Below are 23,019 nucleotides of genomic sequence, written 5' to 3' on the forward strand. Positions count from 1 at the left end.
ACCTATATTTGTTATCAAGAAAATGGGTTTGCACCAAACCAGTAACTATGGCATCAGCTTTTGAGAAAAGAAAAGGCTTTATTGAAAAAACAGTCAGCAAAAAGAAAGGAGTGGGCTCAAATCTGTTTCCCTGATTTGGGGTCTAGGGTAGGTTTTAAGGGATTAGAGAGCAAGGGAAAGGATTTAGGAATGTTGATTTGGTAGAGTCTGATTGGAGGGTTTCAAATATGACTATCTACGGTAAAATATGTTGAGACATATTTTAGCCCGGGATCTTCTGGGCCAATGGACCCCTCACTACTGAAAGAGGTCTGGCTTTTAGGTTCCACTCATGTCTTGGTCTTCTTGTTTCTAAGGGGAGGAATCTTTGGTTCTGGGTATTGTTAGAGGTCAAAGCTTTTACTATGTCCCATGCCTGGGCTACATGATTTGCAGTTATGTAGCTGTTGGCAGTGTGGGAGACAAGTGTTGTTTCTCTGGCCAGGAAGTAAATGAAAAGTGCTGGTATCAGAGACTAAATTCATCACAGCACCAAGCAACATCCTACTTTTGGTGTTGCCATGAGCAACAGGCTTCTCTGCTATGTGATCATTTTTCTCCTAAGAGCAGGTGAGTCCTGGGCACAGGTGAGGAATCCCTATTACTGAATTCACAGGATCTAACTATAAAATGTTTCTTCATAAAAGTCACATTAGTCTCCTCTTTCTAGGCCCTGTCTTTATTTGATCACTCATTGTTTCCCCCAACCGGCCTCAAGGATGCTGTAGTAACACAATTCTCAAGACACAGAATCACTGGGACAGGAAAAGAATTCATTCTACAGTGTTCCCAGAATATGAATCATGTTGCAATGTAGTGGTATTGACAGGACCCAGGACTTGGACTGAAGCTGGTCTATTATTCACCTGGCCCTGGGATCATTGAAAAAGGAGATGTCTCTGAGGGGTATCACATTTCTCGAAATACTAGAGCATCTTCTCCCTGACCCTGAAGTCTGCCAGTACCAACCAGACATCTGTGTATCTCTGCGCCAGCAGTTCATCCACAGCACCGCATAACCATGTCCTCTCCACACACAAAAAAGGTGCATACCAAAGAGGAAAAACCTGCCCTCAAAATTCCTCGCCCCAAATAAGAGACATTTCCTCACAAGTATTGACAAAAAGAGCCAAACTCTCTAAAATATTTGAAGAGATTTATTCTGAGCCAAACATGAGTGAGCATGGCCAGAGGCAGAGGCTCAAGAGGGCCTAAGAACACGTGTCCAAGGTGGTCAGGCTACTGCTTGGTTTTATACCTTTTTGGAGACATCAGACATCAACCAATACATGTAAGCTGTACATTGTTTCAATTTGAAAAGGTGGGACAACTAAAAGAGGGGGCTTCCAGGTCATAGGTGGACTCAAAGAGTTTTCAGACTGGCAGTTGGTTGAAAGAGTTATTATCTAAAGACTTGAAATCAATAAAAAGGAGTGTCTGGGTTGTAGGGACAAAGGTTCTTATTATGCGGATGAAGTCTCCAGGGAGCAGGCTTCAGAGAGAATAGATTGTGCTTCTTAATCAGACTTTTAAAAGGTGCCAGACTCATAATTCTCTTCTGGATCAGGGAAAAAACTGAAAAGGAAAGAGAATTATCTACAGAATGTAGATTTTCCTCATGATAGACAGCTTTGCAGGGCCATTAAAAAATATGTCAAAAAATATACTTTGGGGCAAAATATTTTGATTTTTTTCAGGGCCTGCTATGAGTCATGTTGGTGTCTTATTGCTACAAAGGGTCTGTTCTGTTCTGTCATTCCTAAGGTCTCCATTCTAATGTTAATCCTGGTTGGTTGTGCCTGAATTCTAAAGTGAAGAGGGTATAATGAGGCATGTCTGACCCTACTTCCCACTAAGACCTGAACTGGTTTTTCAGGTTATCTTTGGAAGGCTCTTGGCCAAGAGAAGGGGTCCACACAGTTGGTTGTGGGGCTTAAGATTTTATTTTTGGTTTATACAAGATTATACCAAAGCCTTTCCTAAGTTTGATATTCCCTGCTTCCCTCTTTCCATTTTTGTCCTTCTAGGACACCTTTTTGGCTGTGATTAAACCCTTCGTTTCTTGTCAATATCCCACTAGACTATAGGGCATCAACAAAATATGGACACTCATCTTGGTTTATTTGTGCTACTATAGCAAAATAACTGAGATTGGATAATTTATATATAAATTTGTCACAGTTCTGTAGGCTCAGAAGCCCAAGAACAAAGCACCTCAGGTTCAATGTCTGGGGAGGACCTTGGTCTCTGCTTCCAAGACGGCACCTTGAGTGCTATGTCATCACATGAGAAAAGGGCCTAAGCTACTTCTCCAGCCCTTTTATGAGTCACTAATCCATTCATGAGAGCAGAATCCTCATGATCACTTCCCACCTGTTAATGCTGCCACAATGGGGGTCACATTTCAAAATGAATTTTAGAAGAAACACATTCAAACCACAGCACATTTATAGACAAACTTTCAGACACAGATACAGGGAAATTTTAATGAAATTGAATTTTAACCAAGTAAAGACAAATAACCCACAGATTTACAAATACCCTTCAAAGATTCTTCAAAGGGATCTCAATAGTTAATCACATTGTTTAGGAAAATAAGAACAGTGACAGCAAGACCTCTTCAGTGGTACAATGGCTTCAGCAGCAGTAAAAGAGGGTAGTAAACATTACGCAGACTTTGTGTGGGCTCAGGATCACCCACAGAGAAGAAAGTTATTTTGTATGTATGTGTGTAACTGTGTGTGTTTAAGAGAAATGAACTATGTTTATTTACAGGGATTATTGAGGAGCAGAACCTCACTTGGGTAGATGCGGGTATAACTTTTAAGATCAATATCCATGGCTTTGAATATATAGGCTAGAGATACAGCAGATTTACTGAGTAGTTCCCCAAAGATGTATGTCAGGTGATAACCACCTATATTAATTTTCCTATTACTGCAAATTCAGCAGGTTAAAGTAACAATTGTCTTATCTCACAGTTCTGTATGTCTGAAGTCCAGGAAAGTGTGGTTGGATTTTTCTCAGGGTCTCATAAGGTGGAAATCAAGGGGTCAGCTGTCTGCATTCTCATCAGGAGATTGACTCCTCCTCCTAGATTATTCCTAGTATTGGTAGAATTTGGTTCCTGTGACTGCAGGTCTAAGGTCTCCATTTTTTATTGGCTGTCACAGACAGCCAATGAGATTGGTCATTAGCTCCTTGCAGTTTCTTTCTGGTCCCCTTGATCTTCAAATGCACATCAAATCTGTCTCATGTTTAAAATCCCTCTGATAGCCACTTCTGCTTCAAGACAGAAAACTCTGCATTTAAAGGGCTCCGGTGATTAGGTTAGGCCAACCTGAATAGTATTTATTTTGTCAAATAATGTAACATAATCGTTGGAGTGACATCTTATCATATTTTTAGGTTCCACTCATGCTCAAAGTGAAGGACATCATACATGGACATGAGTCATTGGAGGTCATTCTTGGAATTCTGCCTACCATACCCATGAAGATCAAATGTCAGGAAAGTCAGGAATAGAAATTCAGAGGGCATACAATCAAATACATTAAATTAGAATTCAAAACTATTCAAGAGATGGTTCAGAGTTTTGGCCATGCAGTGGATCAAATTTTCTTACTACTGCTTAATCAAGGACACAGTACAGAAGTAGAGTGAATTGGTCTTAATTAAAATGGAGCAAAGACCAGGTCTACGAAGGAAAGGCAAGAATGTGGAATAGATTTGGCTCTTTCTGGAAGAACACTGGAGATTCAAGACAAGAAACAGAATTGTTTTAGTCCCTGAGTTAACAAAAGAGAAGAAAGATGAGACCAGAACAGTTGTCAATGAAGGAGCAGTGAAGTGGAAAGGCAGAATGGAGTGAGTGTGGAGATCACTTTTCTGAAGAGAATAAACTTAGTTGTCAGATGAAAAGAGATATATAATTAACTTTGTCCTTATAAATTTTGAGGTAACTTACCATGGAAATACTTTTTCTTATCAGTTAATTTGAGGGGAGGTAGCACAAACCTTCAACATTTCAGCTAATAGAAAACTAGGCTCGACCTCAAGATGAAGCCTTGAAAAAGAAATGTCTGTTAGAATCCAGTTAACAGGAGAACATCTACTGTGACTTTATTACCAGCAACTTGGTGAAAACTTCCTGAAGAAGAAATGTGGGATGATACAGAAACCGATTAAAGTCTCGGAACAGCAAATAGTTTCTCCTCTTGTGAATTAATTCACCTTCCACAATTACACAGAGATAACTCAGGGTACCTCAAATACTGATGAGCTTCACAGAAATGAATTGCCACCCAATTCCATTGATGGAGAAAGATAAAAAAATGAGCAAAGAAAAGGTACTTTCAGAGAGAAGAATTGTTGAGAAGGTAGCAGTCCTTTCTCTTTCCATGAGGTAGTTGCTATTCATTACTCTGTGATGGGGACTGGGAACACAAGAATCACCTCTCATGGATTAATGAATTCAAGATCTATACCTTCCATTTTGATTCCAAATTTGAACTTAAATTTATTCAGGACACCAACTGAACACTTCTACCTGAAGGTAAAACTCACATCATATTTCCCTCCCAAGGTGCATTTCTTCTGAGTTCCTGGCTTGATGGAGTCATTTATTTGCACAATATATGAACACTGAGAGTCATGCCACATTTCTTTCTCTTTTGCCCTGGACATCCAATTTTTATGAAAGCACTTTCATTTCTAACTCCTAAATATCTTAGTTCTTTGTTTACTATCTCAATCACTGCAACCACTGACATGTTTATGCCCTTTTTACTAGCTTACCAAATAAGTATAAAAGTCTCGGTAATACCCGAGACTGTGTAATTTATAAAGCAAAGAGGGTTAATTGATTCACAGCTCCACATTGCTGGGGAGGCCTCAGAAAACTTACAATCGTGGTGGAAGGCAAAAGAGGCAGGCACTGTCTTCACAGGGTGGTGGGACAGAGTGACTGCCAACAGGGGAAATGCCAGATACTTATAAAACCATCAGATCTGGTGAGACTCACTCCTTATCATGAGAACAGCATGGGGGAAACTGTGCCCATAATTTAATTACCTACACCTGGTGCCACCCTTGACCCCTGGGGATTATGGAGATTATAACTCAAGGTAAGATTTAGGTGGGGACACAGGGCCAAACCACATCAGCTGGGTACTGAGGAGGACATACTGTATTAATCATGCCTTCTTATTGTCTATATTTTCTAATGTTTTGACATGCATATTTTCTGATATTTTGACATCTGGGGACTTGCTGATCTTGGAGGGACTGACCCTCTCAGGGTTAACTCATTCCTAGGGATAGCAAACTACTTTCCCTAGAGCATGCCTTTCATATCAAATCAACCAATCCAAAGCCTCTACTCCAAACCACCTCCTATATTGGGCTCTCATACACTGAGCCCCTATTCTCCTACCCTAATTACCAAAGGGCCAGGTACTAAACAACTTGAGATAATCCCTACACTTTGAAGCCTGCTCAAATTTTTAAACTAGCCAATGCTAAACCTACTTAGCCCGCGTACCCTACCTCACTCATTCGTTCACGCATGTAAACAAAGCCAATCCTGCTTGGGAGGTTCACCCTGAGCCTACAAGGAATGTGGGGAGACAGTATGGGGCGCCTGGATGTTACAGGTAGTCAGTTAGGCATGAATGGGGCAGAAGAGTGCTCCCTTCCCCCCACCGACCAGGAATGTCAAACAATCTGGTATTGGTTCAGAGATTATAACGTTACCTCTCTAAAAATAATGCATAATTCAGCAGCCTGAGCCAGGGATAGACAAGCTCCTGCTGATCCACAGCTGTTAACATTAAAGTGCCAATTGAATGCAGGCACCAGGGAGAAGCAAAGAAGGTTTCCAATAAAATCTCAGGTATTGGGCAAGGGAACCCAGGCATGTGCATTGAGACACAAAAAGGTGGAGCATGACCTTCCAGGGGCACTCCATCAGAAACAGGAAGAAAGCCTCAGATGGGCATGCATACAACTTCCTAAACACACTGCGCATGCTCACTTTCCAAGCGTAAGGAGGGCACTGTGCATTCGGGCAGCCTATCCTAAGGGCAGAATCATGAGAAAAGGGCACAAAACGGCTGCCTATGAAGTCCCAGGATCAAGGTTAAACGCCACACTTGTTTTTCAAGTCACCTGCTTGGATCTTTTCCAAGTGTTCTTTCTTTTCTTTCCTGTTCTAAAGCCTTTTTAGTAAGCTTCCACTCCTGCTCTAAAACTTGCCTTGGTCTCTTTTTCTGCCATATGACCCTCAGTGGAATTTTCTGCTGAGGAGACAAGACCTGAGGTTGCTGCAGACCAGCAGGGATTCACTGCTGATAACTCAGATACCTTCCACCAGTTACTTGGGGATGACAGCAAGAGACAACACAGACAAAGGAAAGTGTTTTAGGTGTGGAGTTCTGTTTTAGGTGTGGAAATTGGAGTGATTGGAAAATAATTCCTAAAAGAAATTGAAAAGTTGAACTGTTGAACGGTAAATTCACCATCACATTTACCATAAAGCATGTAGAGAAATGGAAATATTTACACATCATGGTCGAGAATGCAGGATTTGCAGTCAGTTTCTGGCACTTACTAGCTTTAGAAAGTGACTTAAGCCCTCAGTTTTCACATCTATAAAATGAAGTAAATAATATAAGCCTCTCAGAAGCGGGGTGAGGGTTGAACGAAACAGTATGTGAGTAGTTTAACACAGAGACTGGCACTGACATAAGAAAGTATTGTGATAGAAGCAGTAGTAGAGGAAATATTTTGAATGGTTGTAAGCATGGCAATCTTTTAACCTCTTCATTCATGGCAACTCATTTAATTGCCACAACAAATATGTAAGGTAAGTACTTTTATTATTTCCATCGTTATGGTCTTTGAGTTGTGCTACCCTCTTCATTTCATATGTTGGTGTCCTAAACCCTAGAGTCCCATAATGTGGCTAATTATATTTGGAGATGTGGTCTTTACATTGATAATTAAGTTAAAATTAGGTCATTAGGGTTGGTCCTACTTCAATATGGCTGGTGTCCTTATCAGGAAGTTAGGACACAGACATGCATAGAGTGAAGACCAGAAAAAAGGGTATAGGAAAAAAAAATGGTTATCTACAAGCCAAGGAGAGAGGCCTCAGAAGAAACCAACTCAACAAAGTGCATATCTTGGTAAGGCTCTGTAAGGAAACCACCTAATCTGGAGAGAAGTTGTTGGGACACTCAACAAATTTTAAAAGATGTATTTTGGAGAACAAAACTGTTAGAAAACAGGCTCATGAATGTCAAAGTAACACAGACCCTGAGATACCTGGTGAGAGAAGCAGGAAAGTTGTATCGGAATGTTTTCAGATTATCAACCAGACCAAATGTTCTGGAATCCATAAGATCCAGGGCTGCAGGGATAAATTTAATCTATTATTCTTCTGAAGTCGGCAGCTTTGAAAAACATGCACTGAGTCAACATAGTCATTCCAACAACAACAAAAAAGGGGGGAAATATAATCATCTTTCCCAACCCTTAAATCATCCAGCACTAACCAGACTCTGAGACCCTCTGCAGCAGCAGTCTATCAGTGCATTCACGTCCTCTCTGAGCGGATATGACAAACCCCAGGGGTGCAGCGACCTGACTTACGAGCCCCCACACACGCTCAAGATGCTCCAGAGACTCTGCACTCCGATATTACTCGTTCCTTTACTGTTTTCATCCTAATTGCTCTCTTACACATTTTTGATCTTGGTGGTTGTATTGGTTTTCTGTTGCTACTATACAAATTACCACCCATTTAGTGGCTTAAATCAATACAAATGTATCATCTTAAGGCTCTGTAGTTCAGAAACCAACATAGGTATCACCCGGCCGAAATCAAGGTGTCGGCAGATCTGGGTTCCTTTCTTAAGTCTCCAGGGGAGAATCGATTTTCTTACCTTATGGCTCGCTTTCCTCCATCTTCAAAGGCAGCACGTTCTGTTGCTCTGACCCTACTTCTATACTCACAGCTCCCTCTAAGCACTGCCGGGAAAGGCCCTCCAGATTTAAGGACCTGCGTGATTACATTGGACCCACCTGGATAGTCCAGGAACTGCTTCCTGTCTATTAGCAGCCCTAATTGCACCTGCAGCTTTAATTCCCATTTGCCGTCTAACTGAACGTCCACAGCTGTTACGAGTTGCAGGGATTATTAGCACTTGGACATCTTTAAGAAACCATTCTGCCCACCACTCCGATATTCCACTAGAGGGCACTAACATATTCCTGTAATATAAACACTAAAATTCAGATAATGGTGGGAGGGGAAGTTTGATAAATTTTAACACTGTATTATGAATTTAAAAACATGATATATAAATATCTCTCATTGGGGTCTTTCAAAAGTTAATCATATAGTACAAGAAAATACACAAACTAGAATGACTTTCTTAGAACTGAAATGGCCTGAGTATAAGTGAAATAGATTTGAAGTGTGGTGAGAATTCTGCAGTCTATTCCTGGGCTCAATATCATGTATAAAAAAAAAAAGATTGCTTTATATTTAAAGGGACAGGGCATGGGTTATCTTACAGGGGTTTTTAGGAAATGGTTCATCAGTTTAGTAGGTGTTAGCTTAATTACCTTTATCGTGATACTGTTGCCCCGGTTGGGTGGATGAGCAGTCCCTAAAAACAGAAGGAAGAGAGAAAAGACCGAAAAAGTATGCAGGAGAGGAAGGGATGAATAGAATGAAATGCTTAGAATGAAATGCTTCCCATTAAAATGCAAAGGTGAAGGGAGATGTTTCAGAGTGACCAGCCGTCCAGAGGGTTCTGTTTATTTTCCATTCCCACTGTTAGGGACATAGGAGTCTGCCCTACATTAGGGAAGTAGAATAGAATAAGTTTTCAGAATTCCTAAATATGGTGGAATTGGGCAGAAAAGATCAGAGGGAAAGTTGCAGGAAGGAAGGAAGGGTGGGAAAATCAAACAACTGGCTCCTACTGTAAGGCTATTGGGGCCTCAGGCTAAGAGCATCATTTTAGTACCTTGGTTGATGTAGAAAAGGAAACGAGAGCAGAATAGCCTCATAGTCAAAGGAACAGGGAGGAAGAAGCCGCATAGCTGAGGAGAGTGAATTAGCTGGTAGACGGACAGAATATAGAATTAGCCACCTCCTAAATTTTGAATTAATCTAATATGAAAAGAGATTGGGGAAAATTATAATACTCTGAAGTGTAATTATGCACTTGTTCGACTTTGGAAACACCACAGAATGTGGGGAAATCCAATATCCCCTAATAGTGAGCATAGCTATGTGGGTGTGAGTAAATTCTGAAAGATTTTGCCATTTGGAATGGCAAGGTTCACTAAGTAACATGAAATTATTTACCTGTGGTGGGTTTTTAGAACGAAAGTTGTTTTCCCTCTCTTAACACCCAAATTCACAGCTAGAATATGGAGGATTTGCTAGGACAATGCAAACACCTGTGGCTGAAGTAGAGCCAAGCTCTCTCCCTACATTTTTTTCCAGAAAGGAGTGGTCCAGAAATAGAAAAAGAGAGAATACTCCTCCTTAGGTCAGAGCTAAGGTCCTGATAGCAATCACTCCTTCCTCAATGCACGGAATGGAAACTGCTTAGAGCTGCACCTATCACCGTGAAGGGGTCTGGGGGCAAGGAACTCATCTCTGAGCTTTGAGGGTAGCCCTGAAAACTGGCAGGAGGCCCCTTCTTGTCTGGAGATGACAATGATTTGGCAAAACAATGACGGGCTCTGTGAGACTCTACCTGTGGTAGGAAACAATTGAGAAGAAAGGGGTAGTCTCCTTCCATTCCACCATCCAGGAATGCATTGGTTCCTACAAAGTACAAGAAGGATTCAAAGGTATACAAGTGTCAAAAATCACAATGAGCACTGTAAATAGATGCAATTTTTATTCATCAACTATTTAAAAAATTAAGAAAAGCTCAAAGGTGTTCAAGGAGGAAGACATTCTTGGGAAACCTAGGAAAGTCACCTCAATGCAGGAAGAACATACTTAGGCAGAAAAGAGAGCAGTACCAGCAGCTGCTGGAAGAGGTAAGAGAAGCTTGACACTCCTGGCCCCAAACACTGCCTGGCTACAACACAATATCCACGGACAGACACCTTCCATGTGCAGCAAGCTGTGGCGTGGCAAGAAAGCAAACACATACCAAAAGCAGGCAGGAAGCAGACCTGGCTGGTGAGACTCTGAGGTTGTTGCAGGAAGCAGATGTTACCTCTGCCTTTCACCAGCTTCTTCTGGGGAAAAGAAGATGCTCCAGATGCTGTCTTTGGGGGAAACAGCTGCTAGGTCTAGCAACGATGACTAAGTCAATTTTGCTAAACAGAAAAGAAGCTGTGTGTCTTGGATTTTAAACAGCATATAGACTAGCAAAATAATCTATGATGTGAATCTGAGATTTTACACCTTAGACTCTTTTAAAAGGTAGTGACTAAAGATATATACCAGTGGATAAATGAAGTCAGGGATATACTTGGAATTTTTTCTGCCAGAGTAGAAATGACTTCAAAAAATATCATAATGCAGCTTTCATGTAATCCCAGCTACTGGGGAGGATGAGGCAGGAGTATTGCTTGAACCTGGGAGGTGGAGGTTGCAGTGAGCCAAGATCATGCCACCACACTCCAGCATGGGTGACAGAATGAGACTCTGTCTCAAAAAGAAAAAAAAAAAAAGAAGAAGAAAATGCCGCTTTCAATAGCATAAGCTTTATGTTCTCATACTTCTAAGTGATAATCAAGTGTGTTACACCACTTTATGCCCTGAGATCCAAAATACATAAATATTTGACAATTTGTACAAGACTGTATTAATAAGAAAATGTAGCACATGTATAAAGAGAAGCAGCCTCACACAGATTAAGGAAAATGACATTGATCACAAATGTCCTCAGCCTGGGTTGGCTGTGTTGCCTTTGTACACTTCAGCCCTCTGAGCTGAAGTGGGAGTGGTTTCTCTCCTGAAACCGTTTCTGAAGCCCAAATAGCTGAAGAGGTGGAGACATTACAGAAACCAACTGGAGCCCCCAGAATTGGCAGACACATGCCTGATGCTGCCATGGGCCCCCAGCTCCTTGGCTATGTGGTCCTTTGCCTTCTAGGAGCAGGTGAGTCCCAGAACACATGGGCAACTTTTGGCCTTATTTTGTAGGCCTCAGCCCAAGGTGTCTCCTAAAGGCTTCAGCATTGGAGATCCCCCTCAGCTCTGCCTCTGACTCTGTCCCCTTCCTTTACAGGCCCCTTGGAAGCCCAAGTGACCCAGAACCCAAGATACCTCATCACAGTGACTGGAAAGAAGTTGACAGTGACTTGTTCTCAGAATATGAACCATGATTATATGTCCTGGTATAGACAAGACCCAGGGCTGGGCCTAAGGCAGATCTACTATTCAATTAATGTTGAGGTGGTTGATAAGGGAGATATTTCTGAAGGGTACACCGTCTCTCGAAAAGAGAAGAGGAATTTCCCCCTGATCCTGGAGTCGCCCAGCCCGAGCCAGACCTCTCTGTACCTCTGTGCCAGCAGTTTATCCACAGTGCTGCACAGCCAGCTGCTCTTTGCACAAAAACAGAGGGTAGCTGCAAGAACAAGGAGACTCCTCCTTCAGGAGACCCCTCGCCGACCAACAGGATAAACTTCCTCCATCATCCCACAGAAGCCCTTCCCCACTCCCCAGCCTCAGGGACTCTGCAATGCAGCTGCTCTGCGGAACCAGGGGTCCATCCGCTACCTGCTGTACCAGTGAGGTTTCAAAGTTGGGCAGGACAAGCTAACTGAGTTAGGTCTACTGCCAGGGTACTCTCCAATCCTTTCTTCTTGTGGACCTTAAATCTTTAAATTCAACTAAGCTGTTGCCCAAAATGAAGACTCCATTTACAATTTAATGGGTCTCAACAACATTTGGTCCTGTATAGGTCCTGAACAGGATCTCCAGGTCCTATTCCAGAAATTTTGTCACTTGGAGGAACACCACGTTTGGAGTTATTTATGAAACCCGACACCTCCTATTTTCTTCCTCTCAGCAGATGGTCCAAACGCCCAAGTCAGAGATGCAAGACTGATCTTCGCTGTCTCTCTGACTTTCCCCTGCCACACTGAATCCACCACCACATCCTGCATTTTCCTAAGTACTAAATTCCTCACAAATTTTACTAACTTCACTGATCTCACCTGGATCCCTCTAGCCACCTTCCAAGTAGCCACCCCACCTGCAAACCTGCGACCTACCCCCACCCACAATCACTCCCTCAAGCTAACCCTTTGGCTTATTTCTATTAACTAACTCAAGTCTCAAGTTCATGTTAGTTTGCAAGTCTCTCAGCCCCTCCATGATGTGACCTTTGCAAATCTGCCCACCTTTCTAACACTGACTTCCCCTATCCTTCAACTACCACAACTGCCTGCATCTACTCCAGAAATATCCCGCTTCTCACAGGTCAGCAAATATGTCCACTGCTGACTCACTCCTGGGTCTTCATCTACAATGGTCACTCTACCCAGAATACCATTTCTCTCTCTGGTATTCATCTTTTTTTACAGCTGCTCTTTTTGTGCAGACTGCAGCTGACTGTGCAGCGCTGTGGATAAACTGCTGGCACAAACGCACAGAGAGGTCTGGACTGGGTGACTCCAGGATCGGGGGAGATTCTCCTTCATAGACCAATTTAGAAGTCACTTCTTCCAGCACAATTTCCTTGAATCATTGACTGGGTTATTTCTCTGCCGTGTGTTCTTCTAACAGCCTGAACAGAGCTAACACCAACACTGAGACACCACCATGAACTCACCAGCCGTTGACTTCTCTGTTCTATAGCTTTTTGCCTCTTTGGAATTGGTAGGTCATGGTTACAGGTATAATGTCCTTGAACTTGGTTTGCTAGACCGTACATTAAGCCTTTTTCTGGTGGTTACACATCAGTATATTTCCTAAGTTCTCTCTTTTTAGCCACAATGTCCATGAATGCTGGTGTCACTGAAATTTCAGTTTATCAAGTTTCAGAGTCAGAAAAGAAAGTTCTTTAATACAATCAGAATATGTTTTATGACCCATATGTGCTGAGCCAGACAAGAACCAGGAATGAAGCTCCAACTAATCTATTTCTCAGTTGGTGCTTAGAGTACAAACAAATAGAAAGTCTCTAATAGACCTGTGTCTCTTGAGGTAAGACTGAGCATTTCTTTTTCTTCTTTTTTTTTTAATATATATACTTTAAGTTCTATTTCTTGCAGTCTACAGACATCCAGCTCTTGGCAGACACGGCCAGCCGTTAACCCGAAGCACTGCACAGCCACTTCCTCTCTGTACAGAAAAGGCTGCCACAAGGGGAGAGATGGTCTTACCTTTCGGAGCCTGCCCTTACCAGAGGAAGCCACTGCCACCACAGAAACACTTAGGGGCCTTTCCCAGCTCCTTGCACTGAGACTTATGGAGCTCTGAGGGCCCCAGTCTGTAAAAGTCCATCCCTGGCCTGGCGCAGTTGCTCACACCTGAAATCCCAGCACTTTGGGAGGCTGAGGTGGGTGGATCACAAGGTCAGGAGTTCGAGACCAGCCTGGCCAACATGGTGAAACCCTGTCTCTACTAAAGATACAAAAAATTAGTCAGGCATGGTGGTGCATACCTATAGTCCCAGCTACTTGGGAGGCTGAGGCAGGAGAATCGCTTGAACCCAGGAGGTGGAGGTTGCAGTGAGCCAAGATTGCACCACTGTACTCCATCCTGGGCGATAGGATGAGACTCCATCTCAAAAAAAAAAAAAAAAGAAGAAGTGTATCCCCAGATCACAGTGCACCTGTGAGATGGAGCTGTCAATGTCCTCCTTCCCTTCCTTCTCATTTGCTGTTTCAATAGGGCATCCTCAGCCTGGGCTCTTTATTAGAATTGACCCGCATCAATCCAGTGCCCCCTCACACCACCTACTAGAGAAGGCTGCATTCTACATTATGGTCTTCAGGGATCCTCTCTGGGGCCCCACATGCTTCCCTTTTTGTTTACCTGTGTCTCAGGGGACAATTTTAATCTTAGTCTTATACTTTTCATTTAAGCAGGTTAGGCTACACTATGCACTTACAGATTTCACCAATAGAAACTTTGAGACTTCACATCTTGTAAAATAAAAAAAAAAATTATACTAAAGATAAGAATGTTTATGGATGTAAAGCTCTTTGTGTAAGCAAATAGTCTGGTGAAACTGAAGTTCAAAGGTGTTTGTGTGGGGTAGCTGTGTCAGTATGCTTGATTTATGGTAAGGCCAACTCTGTTGGATTAGACATTAGATATTAACAATAAAGTCAAAACTAAGGAATATAGTCTGAATAATTATGATAACTATTTTATATTATCACAAACAACTTGAAAACTATTGTGTGACTATGATTGATTCATACTATGCATGGATACAGTTTCAAAACCTGTTTGGACCATTAGAAAGTTTTAATGAATAATGTTAGCAAAATAACCAAGTGAAGTGTTACCGGAACATGCAGTATAAGTATAAGCATCACACTGACAGTTGTAGCTCACCCTTTTGTTTTGATCAGTGGTTCTCTATGTGTACCAAAATTACTTGGTGAGATTTCTTTTTATTGTGGGAATAACACTCAGCATGAAATCTAACCTTTAAACAAAACCAATGTACAATATGATATTGTTAACTACAGGGACAATGTTGTATAGCAGATTTCTAGAACGTAATTATCTTGTATAATGGAAACTTTACGCCAGTTGAATGGCAACTCAGCACTTCCTTCTCTCACTTTCCTGGCAATTATCATTCTGCTCTCCGCTTCTCTGTGTTTGACATAATGCTAAGTGAAATAAGCCAGTCCCAGAAGGACAAATGTTGCATTGAAGGAGTCTTTTATCACCAAACTATTTAGAATTCCTGGCACTTGGTGATAATAAAAGCAAAACCATTTCACCTAGGTTTTATGATTTTTTTAAAATGCTTTGCACCCTTTATCGCTTGCACCTGGGGCTGAACACATCTACCACCCCATTATTGGTATACCACCTTCTCCTCAACCCCATCAGGTAAACCTACACATGTGAGCACTCACATGAACCTACACATGTGGATTTGAACCAGGTTCAAGCCCAGGCAGCATAGTTCCAAAGCCTGCCCTGTTAACCAATATGCTACTTGTAGTAATTATTAAGTATATTGTATGAGAAACTAAGACTGCTCTCAATAAAATATATTTTGAGAGTGAGGGGAGACAGAGAGACAGAGAGAGAGAGACAGAGAGAGAGAGAATGGTAAGGCTGGTCAGGAGAAAAATTACCTTCACTTTCAAAGACTGAGACTCACCAGAAGAACTCATTGAACCTTGTGCTTGTACTCATAGCAAAGATGTATCACAGAGATGTAGTAAGAATACTATGATAACAAGGAACAAAGACATGGTGGAGTTTGGAGAAACTCCAAACTCCACCATGTTCTCTTATATTCTCTTCTTCCACGAGAGAGCACACTCTCACCCCAACAGTAACAATGCAGCAACGTAAGAACAACCTTTCTGCCCAGGGAAGCTCATTAGAGATTCAGCACCTCCAATACTTTTGGTGGCTGGTGTTAGGTGCTGAATTGTGTCATTAAACATTCATATGTTGAAATCCCAGCCTCCAGTACTTAAGAATAGGATTATGTGGGCCGGACGCGGTGGCTCAAGCCTGTAATCCCAGCACTTTGGGAGGCCGAGACGGTCGGATCACGAGGTCAGGAGATCAAGACCATCCTGGCTAACATGGTGAAACCCTGTCTCTACTAAAAAATACGAAAAACTAGCCGGGCGAGGTGGCGGGCGCCTGTAGTCCCAGCTGCTGGGGAGGCTGAGCCAGGAGAATGGCGTAAACCCAGGAGGCGGACTTTGCAGTGAGCTGAGATCCGGCTACTGCACTCCAGCCTGGGCGACAGAGCCAGACTCTGTCTCAAAAAAAAATAAAAAATAAAAAATAAATAGGATTATGTTTGGAGATAAGGATTTTACAGAGGTGGTTAAGGTTTTAAATGAGGTCCTCACTAATACGACTTGGATCCTTATAAGAGGAGATTAGGACACAAACATGCATAGAGGGAAGACAATGTGCAGACACAGGGGAAAGCCATCTACAAGCCAAGGAGAGAGGCTCCACGAGAAACCAACTCTGCTGACACCCCGATCTTGGATGTCTAGCCTCCAGAAGTGTGAGAAAATACATTTCTGTTGTTTAAATGACCAGGTCTGTGGTGACTTACGGCAGCCCTCGCAAAATAATTCAGCTGACCACATTGGCACCCTCTGCCTATCATGCAGCAGAATTCCAGACTAGCAGTAAAGCAGGTGTTCAGCCTACCCCACATGGTTTGTGCAAGCAGTCTAGGCACACTAAGCCATGCGTACCAGTTACTGATGGTGGGAACACTCCCAAAATTCAAGTTCGCAGATGCAAATCAAGAGCCAACCATGCAAGCAGGCCCTTCTAAGGATGGCAGTCTCAAGCCCACTGTGTCAACTCTTTTCTATTTGTGCACACACAGTGACACTTCCATGAGCACAAGGGATGCCCTTCACTCTCTAGCACCTCTAGACCCTTTCTAGTCTAGTCAATGGCTGAGGGAATATGAGTGTGGGCTGGGACAATGACATCACAAACCGTCAACCCACAGCCTGGTCCTGGGAGAAGACCTATTATTTCTTCAAAGCAGCCATGGGAATCAGGCTCCTCTGTTATGTGGCCTTTTGTTTCCTGGCTGTAGGTGAGTGCTGGGAGTCGTTGGGTCTGGGGAGTTGGTGGCAACTCCTGTCCTACTATTTTTCCAGGTCTTGTATACAAAGTTTTTCTCTCCTCAGGCTCCCTGGTGGCCTGTTTTTTCACCCTTGCTTTCTGCCTCTCACAGGCCTCGTGGATGTGAAAGTAACCCAGAGCTCAAGACATCTAATCAAAAGGACGGGAGAGAAAGTTTTTCTGGAATGTGTCCAGGATATGGACCATGAAAGAATGTTCTGGTATCGACAAGACCCAGGTCTGGGGCTACGGCTGATCTATTTCTCGTATGATGTTAAAGTGAACGAAAAAGGAGATATTCCTGAGGGGTACAGTGTCTCTAGAGAGAAGAAGGAGCGCTTCTCCCTGATTCTGGGGTCCGCCAGCACCAACCAGACATCTATGTACCTCTGTGCCAGCAGTTTATCCACAGCGCAGCACAGCCACATACTCTCTGCACAAAAAGAGCAGATGTAAGAGAGAAGAGGCCTTAACTCAGGGCAGGTGCTGACTCCAATGGCACATTCGTGCTAAATAGAAAAAAGGGGCCGCTAAGGAGAAACTAGCTCCATAAGCATACTTCTTTGCAAGGAGAGAATGAGGTATTATTTTTCACCCAATACCAGTCAGGGACTGTTCTGGATTTAATCCCCCCAGTCCAACGTGTTGTAAATTCACGAGTCCCAACAAGGAGGAGAAGTCCTCTCGCGTATTCACACCGTAGCCCTGTTCTACCATTTCGTTAATTAATTTTACCTGCCCTTTTCTGTCCTTGTCTCTCTTACTGTGATTTTCTACTTTGCTTAGTATTTTGTTCTTGGTTGATATTTCACTATCACTAAGTGGTGTTTCACTTAGTAATTTCACTTAGTAATTTGCTCTTGGTTGAATTTAACATATTCTAAATTCTTTAGATGATTTTTACTGTCCATGTGCTGATTCAAGAGAAAGGTTGTGGAATTTGAATTCTGTTCATTCAATTTTGAAAGAGAAGAACTCTGATTAAAACAAATCTTCTTCCAGGTTCTCTCATCAATCTTATTTTGCTGGAAAAAAATTCTGATCATAGAAGGTTTAAACTATGCTGCAGAAGGTGGTAGGAATTTGGCTATAACTGCACTCATACTCTTCTGGAAAAAGTGTGAATTTGTTTTGAAGAATAAAACACATGCCCTTCTGTCAGTAAAAATTAACAGTGCTTTGGAAATACAAATAAATGTAAGGGTATTAGAAATCCCAAACTGCAGAGCACTTGCACAATTATTATTGGCAAGACAAAACAGGCATCCTTAAAGATATTTTGATTCAGTGCTAAACTGTTGCGTGGAAGAAGCCAGAGAAAAAAATATAATCAATGTGTATTACAGTATTCAAGATTGAGTTTGTATGAGATAGGACTTGAACTGATTTTGAATACAAGTAAATGAGGGAAGAGAAACTATCAAAAGAAAGAAACGCCCTGCAAATGTTTCTGTGAGAGATTCTACTGGAATGAAGAGGAAGATTCTTTCCCTGAGGAAAGGCAGGAATCACAGTTCTCCTGGCTGAGGTCAACATCCAGAACAGAGAAAGCACATCTTCCCAGAATATCATTAAAATCCTTTCCCTTTTGCCCCGAGAATACACTGTAGCGGTGCTTGCGACTGCAGCGTTTCCCCTGAGGTAACACACAAGTTTGATACAAGAAATTCTTTTGCCACCTTCTAAACATTACAGTGCTTAACTCCTACATCCTGTTCAAGAAGGAGCATTCTGAGCACACGATTAGCTATAGAAACTTCAGACTGACGTTGATTAAAAGGGTGCTGAAAAAGCATCACGAGCCAGGGCAGCAACGTCTCTGAAGTCGTCCATGCTCTGATGATGTCACACCTCCTCCTCTTCACCTGACTGGAAGACATTTCCCCAAGAGCATTACCACCAGCATCAAAGAAACAAAACCCAACTGGTCACTGCAACTTTTGCTGCTCACACAACGACGAGGATGGCAAGATGGCAAGATCTGTAGAGAATGGCAATATTTTTGTGTGGAATGTGATGTTCCACTTTCTGTTGTTCTGTGCTTTGAAATTTTCCCATGCAAAAAAAATTATCGAATACTGATTATTATATACAATTCTGTGATGTTAGGATTAGAGGCAAGTTCTGTTTAGAAATAATTCCAAGAACAGTTTTTATATTTTATTTTCATGTTGATAATCAGATTTGCTTCAGCCTCAAACAGCGTGTTTACGTCAAATTAAACGAATGCTGGCAGGGAGCTGCACTTTTTTTACTAAACAGAAAAAGGGTTAAATAACAGAACACTGTATCTACAAACTTTCATATTTAGTGAAACTTCAGGGTTTCTGAGAGTCCTACATTTTCCCACAGATTATTTATTTCTTATAGCAAGTATTGTCCAGACTCAGAAGATCAACTGCAAAAGATGGGAACAGGTACCAGCACTGTGCATCCATTCCCAGGGCTATGTGGGACCATTTCCATCACAGGGGTCATCACCTCAATCGAGTCCCTGGTAGAAAGAGTGCTATGCTAGACTCAGCTTCCCTTCTCGCATGGTTACCACCTGCTCCCTCCAACACAGCCTCACCTTGCTAAGATAATGCAGCCCAGGGAGAGAGGAAGAACACATAAAAAATGAAAATGAAAATAGGCAGAGATGGCATATCAAATATCAAAGTGAGTAAGAGAAGACATCTAAAGAGGGCAAAAGGATTGTAGATTGGAATAGGCGGTTTGAATTTAGAAAAATGAATGAAAAAGTGTTCACTAGGGGGAGTTCACAGTTTAGAGAATAGACTTTTTTTTTTTTTTTTTTGAATTGGAGTCTCGCTCTGTTGCTGAGGCTGGAGTGCAGTGGCACAATCTTGGCTAATCACAAACTCCTCCTCCCAGGTTCAAGTGATTCTCCTGCTTCAGCCTCCCGAGTAGCTGGGACTACAGGTGCATGCCACTATGCCTGGCTAATTTTTGTTATTTTTAGTAGAGATGGAGTTTTACTATGTTGGTCAGGCCAGTCTCAAACGCCTGACCTCGTGATCCGCCCACCTTGGCCTCCTGAAGTGCTGGGATTACAGGCATAAGCCGCCGTGCCCGGCCCACAGAATAGACTTTTAAAAGAACATAAAAGATCATGGATGTTCACCATGAGGGTACAGAGAATAATTAGGAAAATGTAAACCATTATTTCACTAAACATACATTAACATACATCACATTAGGAGACCAACAAATTCACAGAACATAAAGATTGATACTCTAAATCTCCAAGTAAGCAATGTTTGCTTGTTTGTTTGTTTATTTCGTTTTACTTTAAGTTTGGGGATAGATGCACAGAATGTGCAGGTTTGTTATATAGGTATAATATGTGCCATGGTGGTTTGCTGCATCTATCAACCTGTCATCTAGGTTTTAAGCCCTATAAGCATTAGCTGTTTGTCTTGATGCTCTCCCTCCCCTGGTCCCCCACCCCCAACAGGTCCAAGTGTGTGTTGCTCCCCTCCCTGTGTCCATGAGTTCTCACTGTTAAACTCCCACTTATGAATGAGGACATGCGGTATTTGATTTTCTTTTCCTGTGTTAGTTTGCTGAGGATGATGGCTTCCAGCTTCATCCATGACCCTGGAAAGGACATGATCTCATTCCTTTTTATGGCTGCATAGTATTCCATGGTGTATACATGCCACATTTTCTTTATCCAGTCTATCATTGATGGACATTTGGGTTGGTTCTATGTCTTTTAAGTAATGTTTTAAATTATGTAATTTGGGAAAATATAACAAAATAAATTAATTTTTGTTGAATGGTGGTATTAACAGGGCTCTTTGCTGGGACATGGCTGGGAAGAAGTCTGGCCTCTTCCTGCAAGGAACAAGGAAAATTTAGAGAAGGAAGCAATTTTTTTTCTCTAGAGACCACTACGATATCACAGGTAGTTTACACGTATAACATACAACAACCCTGACATATAGGTATTATTTTCTCCTAACTAAAAATAAATTTAAATAAGTGAAGTATAATTAAACCTAAATTTAAATGACTTGCCTACAGCCACACAGCTGAAAAGTTAGTGGAAAAGGCATGTTTCTACATTTTTTTTAAATAATAAGATAATTGAATCCAAGATAGGCATATTTCCATCCTCAGCTGAATGAGTTCTAAACCCAACCATTAAGGCAAAGATGTAATCCACATAGCCAGAGAAGGGGACCTTCTAACTTCGTGCCAGCAGGATAGCCATAGCACCAAAGATATTTTTCATGTCTTAGCACAAACTTCTAACACCTCCATTTTGAAGTAGAAGGATAAAGGCTTAAGAGCAGAAACCGGGTCTTGTTAGTGATGGACAAGTGGACTTAGTCATATTAATTGTAAGTGTTTTACAACATTCTTTGATAATCACTATCAAACCAGCTGTAGATGCATTGTATCATCATTTATTCCCCACGTTACCATCATATCATAAGATTAACATTGACAACTTTGAAAACTTGTTGCTAAAATTAAATTATCTCAATTTTCCAGTATCCTCCTAATTGACCTCGCCAATTTTGTATGGCTTGAAAAATTGGGAAATGTCTTCTCATCTGTGCTAGATCTTCTTCAATTAATTTCAATTCATTAAAACAGAAATAGCAAGAAACTAACAATCAAAGGGGTTTCTTCATCCCATCATTCCCTATAAAAGGCAGTGACAAGCATCTAGATATAACATAGATCTCTTCTGCCCTCTGTTGAGGGCGTCAGAACTGGCTCAGTTCACTCAGATATCAGTGGCAGAAAGTTGAGGGAGATTTCCTGTATGCTCAAACTTTCGGTAGAATAAACTGGTACCTGTTCTATCCAATGGATGCTGTCTTATTTAACCTGGGACCCCGAAGGGGTACTATTCACTAATGAAAACATTAAAAAGCAAGCCACAAGATATCTTTAAAGAAAGAGAAAATGTAATGAGGGATGTGTAATCATTACATAATGTATCAGTCTGTTTTCACACTGATGATAAAGACATACCTGAGACTGGGAAGAAAGAGAGGTTTAATTGGACTTAACAGTTCCACATGGCTGAGGAGGGCTCAGAATCATGGCAGGAGGTGAAAGGCACTTCTTACATGCTGGAAGCAAGAGAAAAATGAGAAAGAAGCAAAAGCGGGAACCTCTGATAAACCCTTCATATCTCATTAGACTTATTCACTATCATGAGAATAGTATGGGAAGGGCTGGCCTTCATGATTCAGTTACCTTCCTCTGGGTGTTGTAACTCCTACAACACGTGGTAATTCTGGGCGATACAATTCAAGTAGAGATTTGAGTGAGGACACAGTCAAACCATATCATTCTGCCCCTGGCCCCTCCAAATCTGATGTCCTCACATTTTAAAACCAGTCATGCCTTCCCAACAGTCTCCAGAATTCTTAATTCATTTCAGCAATTACCCAAAAGTCCACAGTCCAAAGTCTCATCTGAGACAAGGCAAGTCTCTTACACCTATGAGCCTGTAAAATCAAAAGCAAGCTAGTTACTTCCTAGATACAATGGGAGTACAGGGATTAGGTAAATACAGCCATCCCAAATGGGAGAAATGGGAAAAAACAAAGGAGTTATAGTCCCTATGAAAGTCTGAAATCCAGTGGGGCAGGCAAATTTTAAAGCTCTAAAATGATCTCCTTTGACTCCAGGTCTGATATCCAGGTCATGCTGCTATAAGAGTGGGGTTCCCATGGTCTTGGGCAGCTCCACTCATGTGGCTTTCCAGGGTACAGCCTCCCTTCTGGTTGCTTTCACAGGCTGGCATTGACAGTGTGTGACTTTTCCAGGTACATGGTGCAAGCTGTCAGTGGATCTACCATTCTGGGGTCTGGAGAACAGTGACCCTCTTCCCACAGCTCCACTAGGCAGTACCCCAGTAGGGACTCTGTGTGGGGGCTCCAACCCCACGTTTCCCTTCTTCCCTAGCAGAGGTTCTCTATGAGAGCCCCGCCCCTGCAGCAAACTTTTGCCTGGTCATCCATGCATTTCCATACATCTTCTGAAATACAGGCGGAGGTTCCCAAACCTCAATTCTTGACTTCTGTGTACCCACAGGCTCAACATCATATGAAAGGTGCCAAGGCTTCCACCCTCTGAAGCTACAGCTGGTGCTCTATGTTGGCCCCTTTCATACAGGCTGGAGCAGCTGGGACACAGGGCACCTA

At 42.1% G+C, this 23,019-nt stretch overlaps 2 gene segments (V, D, J or C); both read left to right on the forward strand.

Annotated features, from left to right (window-relative positions):
* LOC105511219 overlaps positions 1 to 23,019 on the forward strand; it is a 189,834-nt gene that overhangs the window by 27,636 nt on the left and 139,179 nt on the right.
* The window catches only part of LOC105511220, a 136,408-nt gene continuing 129,856 nt past the window's right edge, over positions 16,468 to 23,019 (forward strand). The window contains 2 exon segments of the C gene segment in view: positions 16,468 to 16,814; positions 16,956 to 17,243. Coding sequence covers positions 16,679 to 16,814; positions 16,956 to 17,243 — 424 coding nt within the window.

Source organism: Colobus angolensis, unplaced genomic scaffold (genome assembly GCF_000951035.1).
Source record: "Colobus angolensis palliatus isolate OR3802 unplaced genomic scaffold, Cang.pa_1.0 Scaffold2, whole genome shotgun sequence".
Classification (NCBI taxonomy): domain Eukaryota; kingdom Metazoa; phylum Chordata; class Mammalia; order Primates; family Cercopithecidae; genus Colobus; species Colobus angolensis.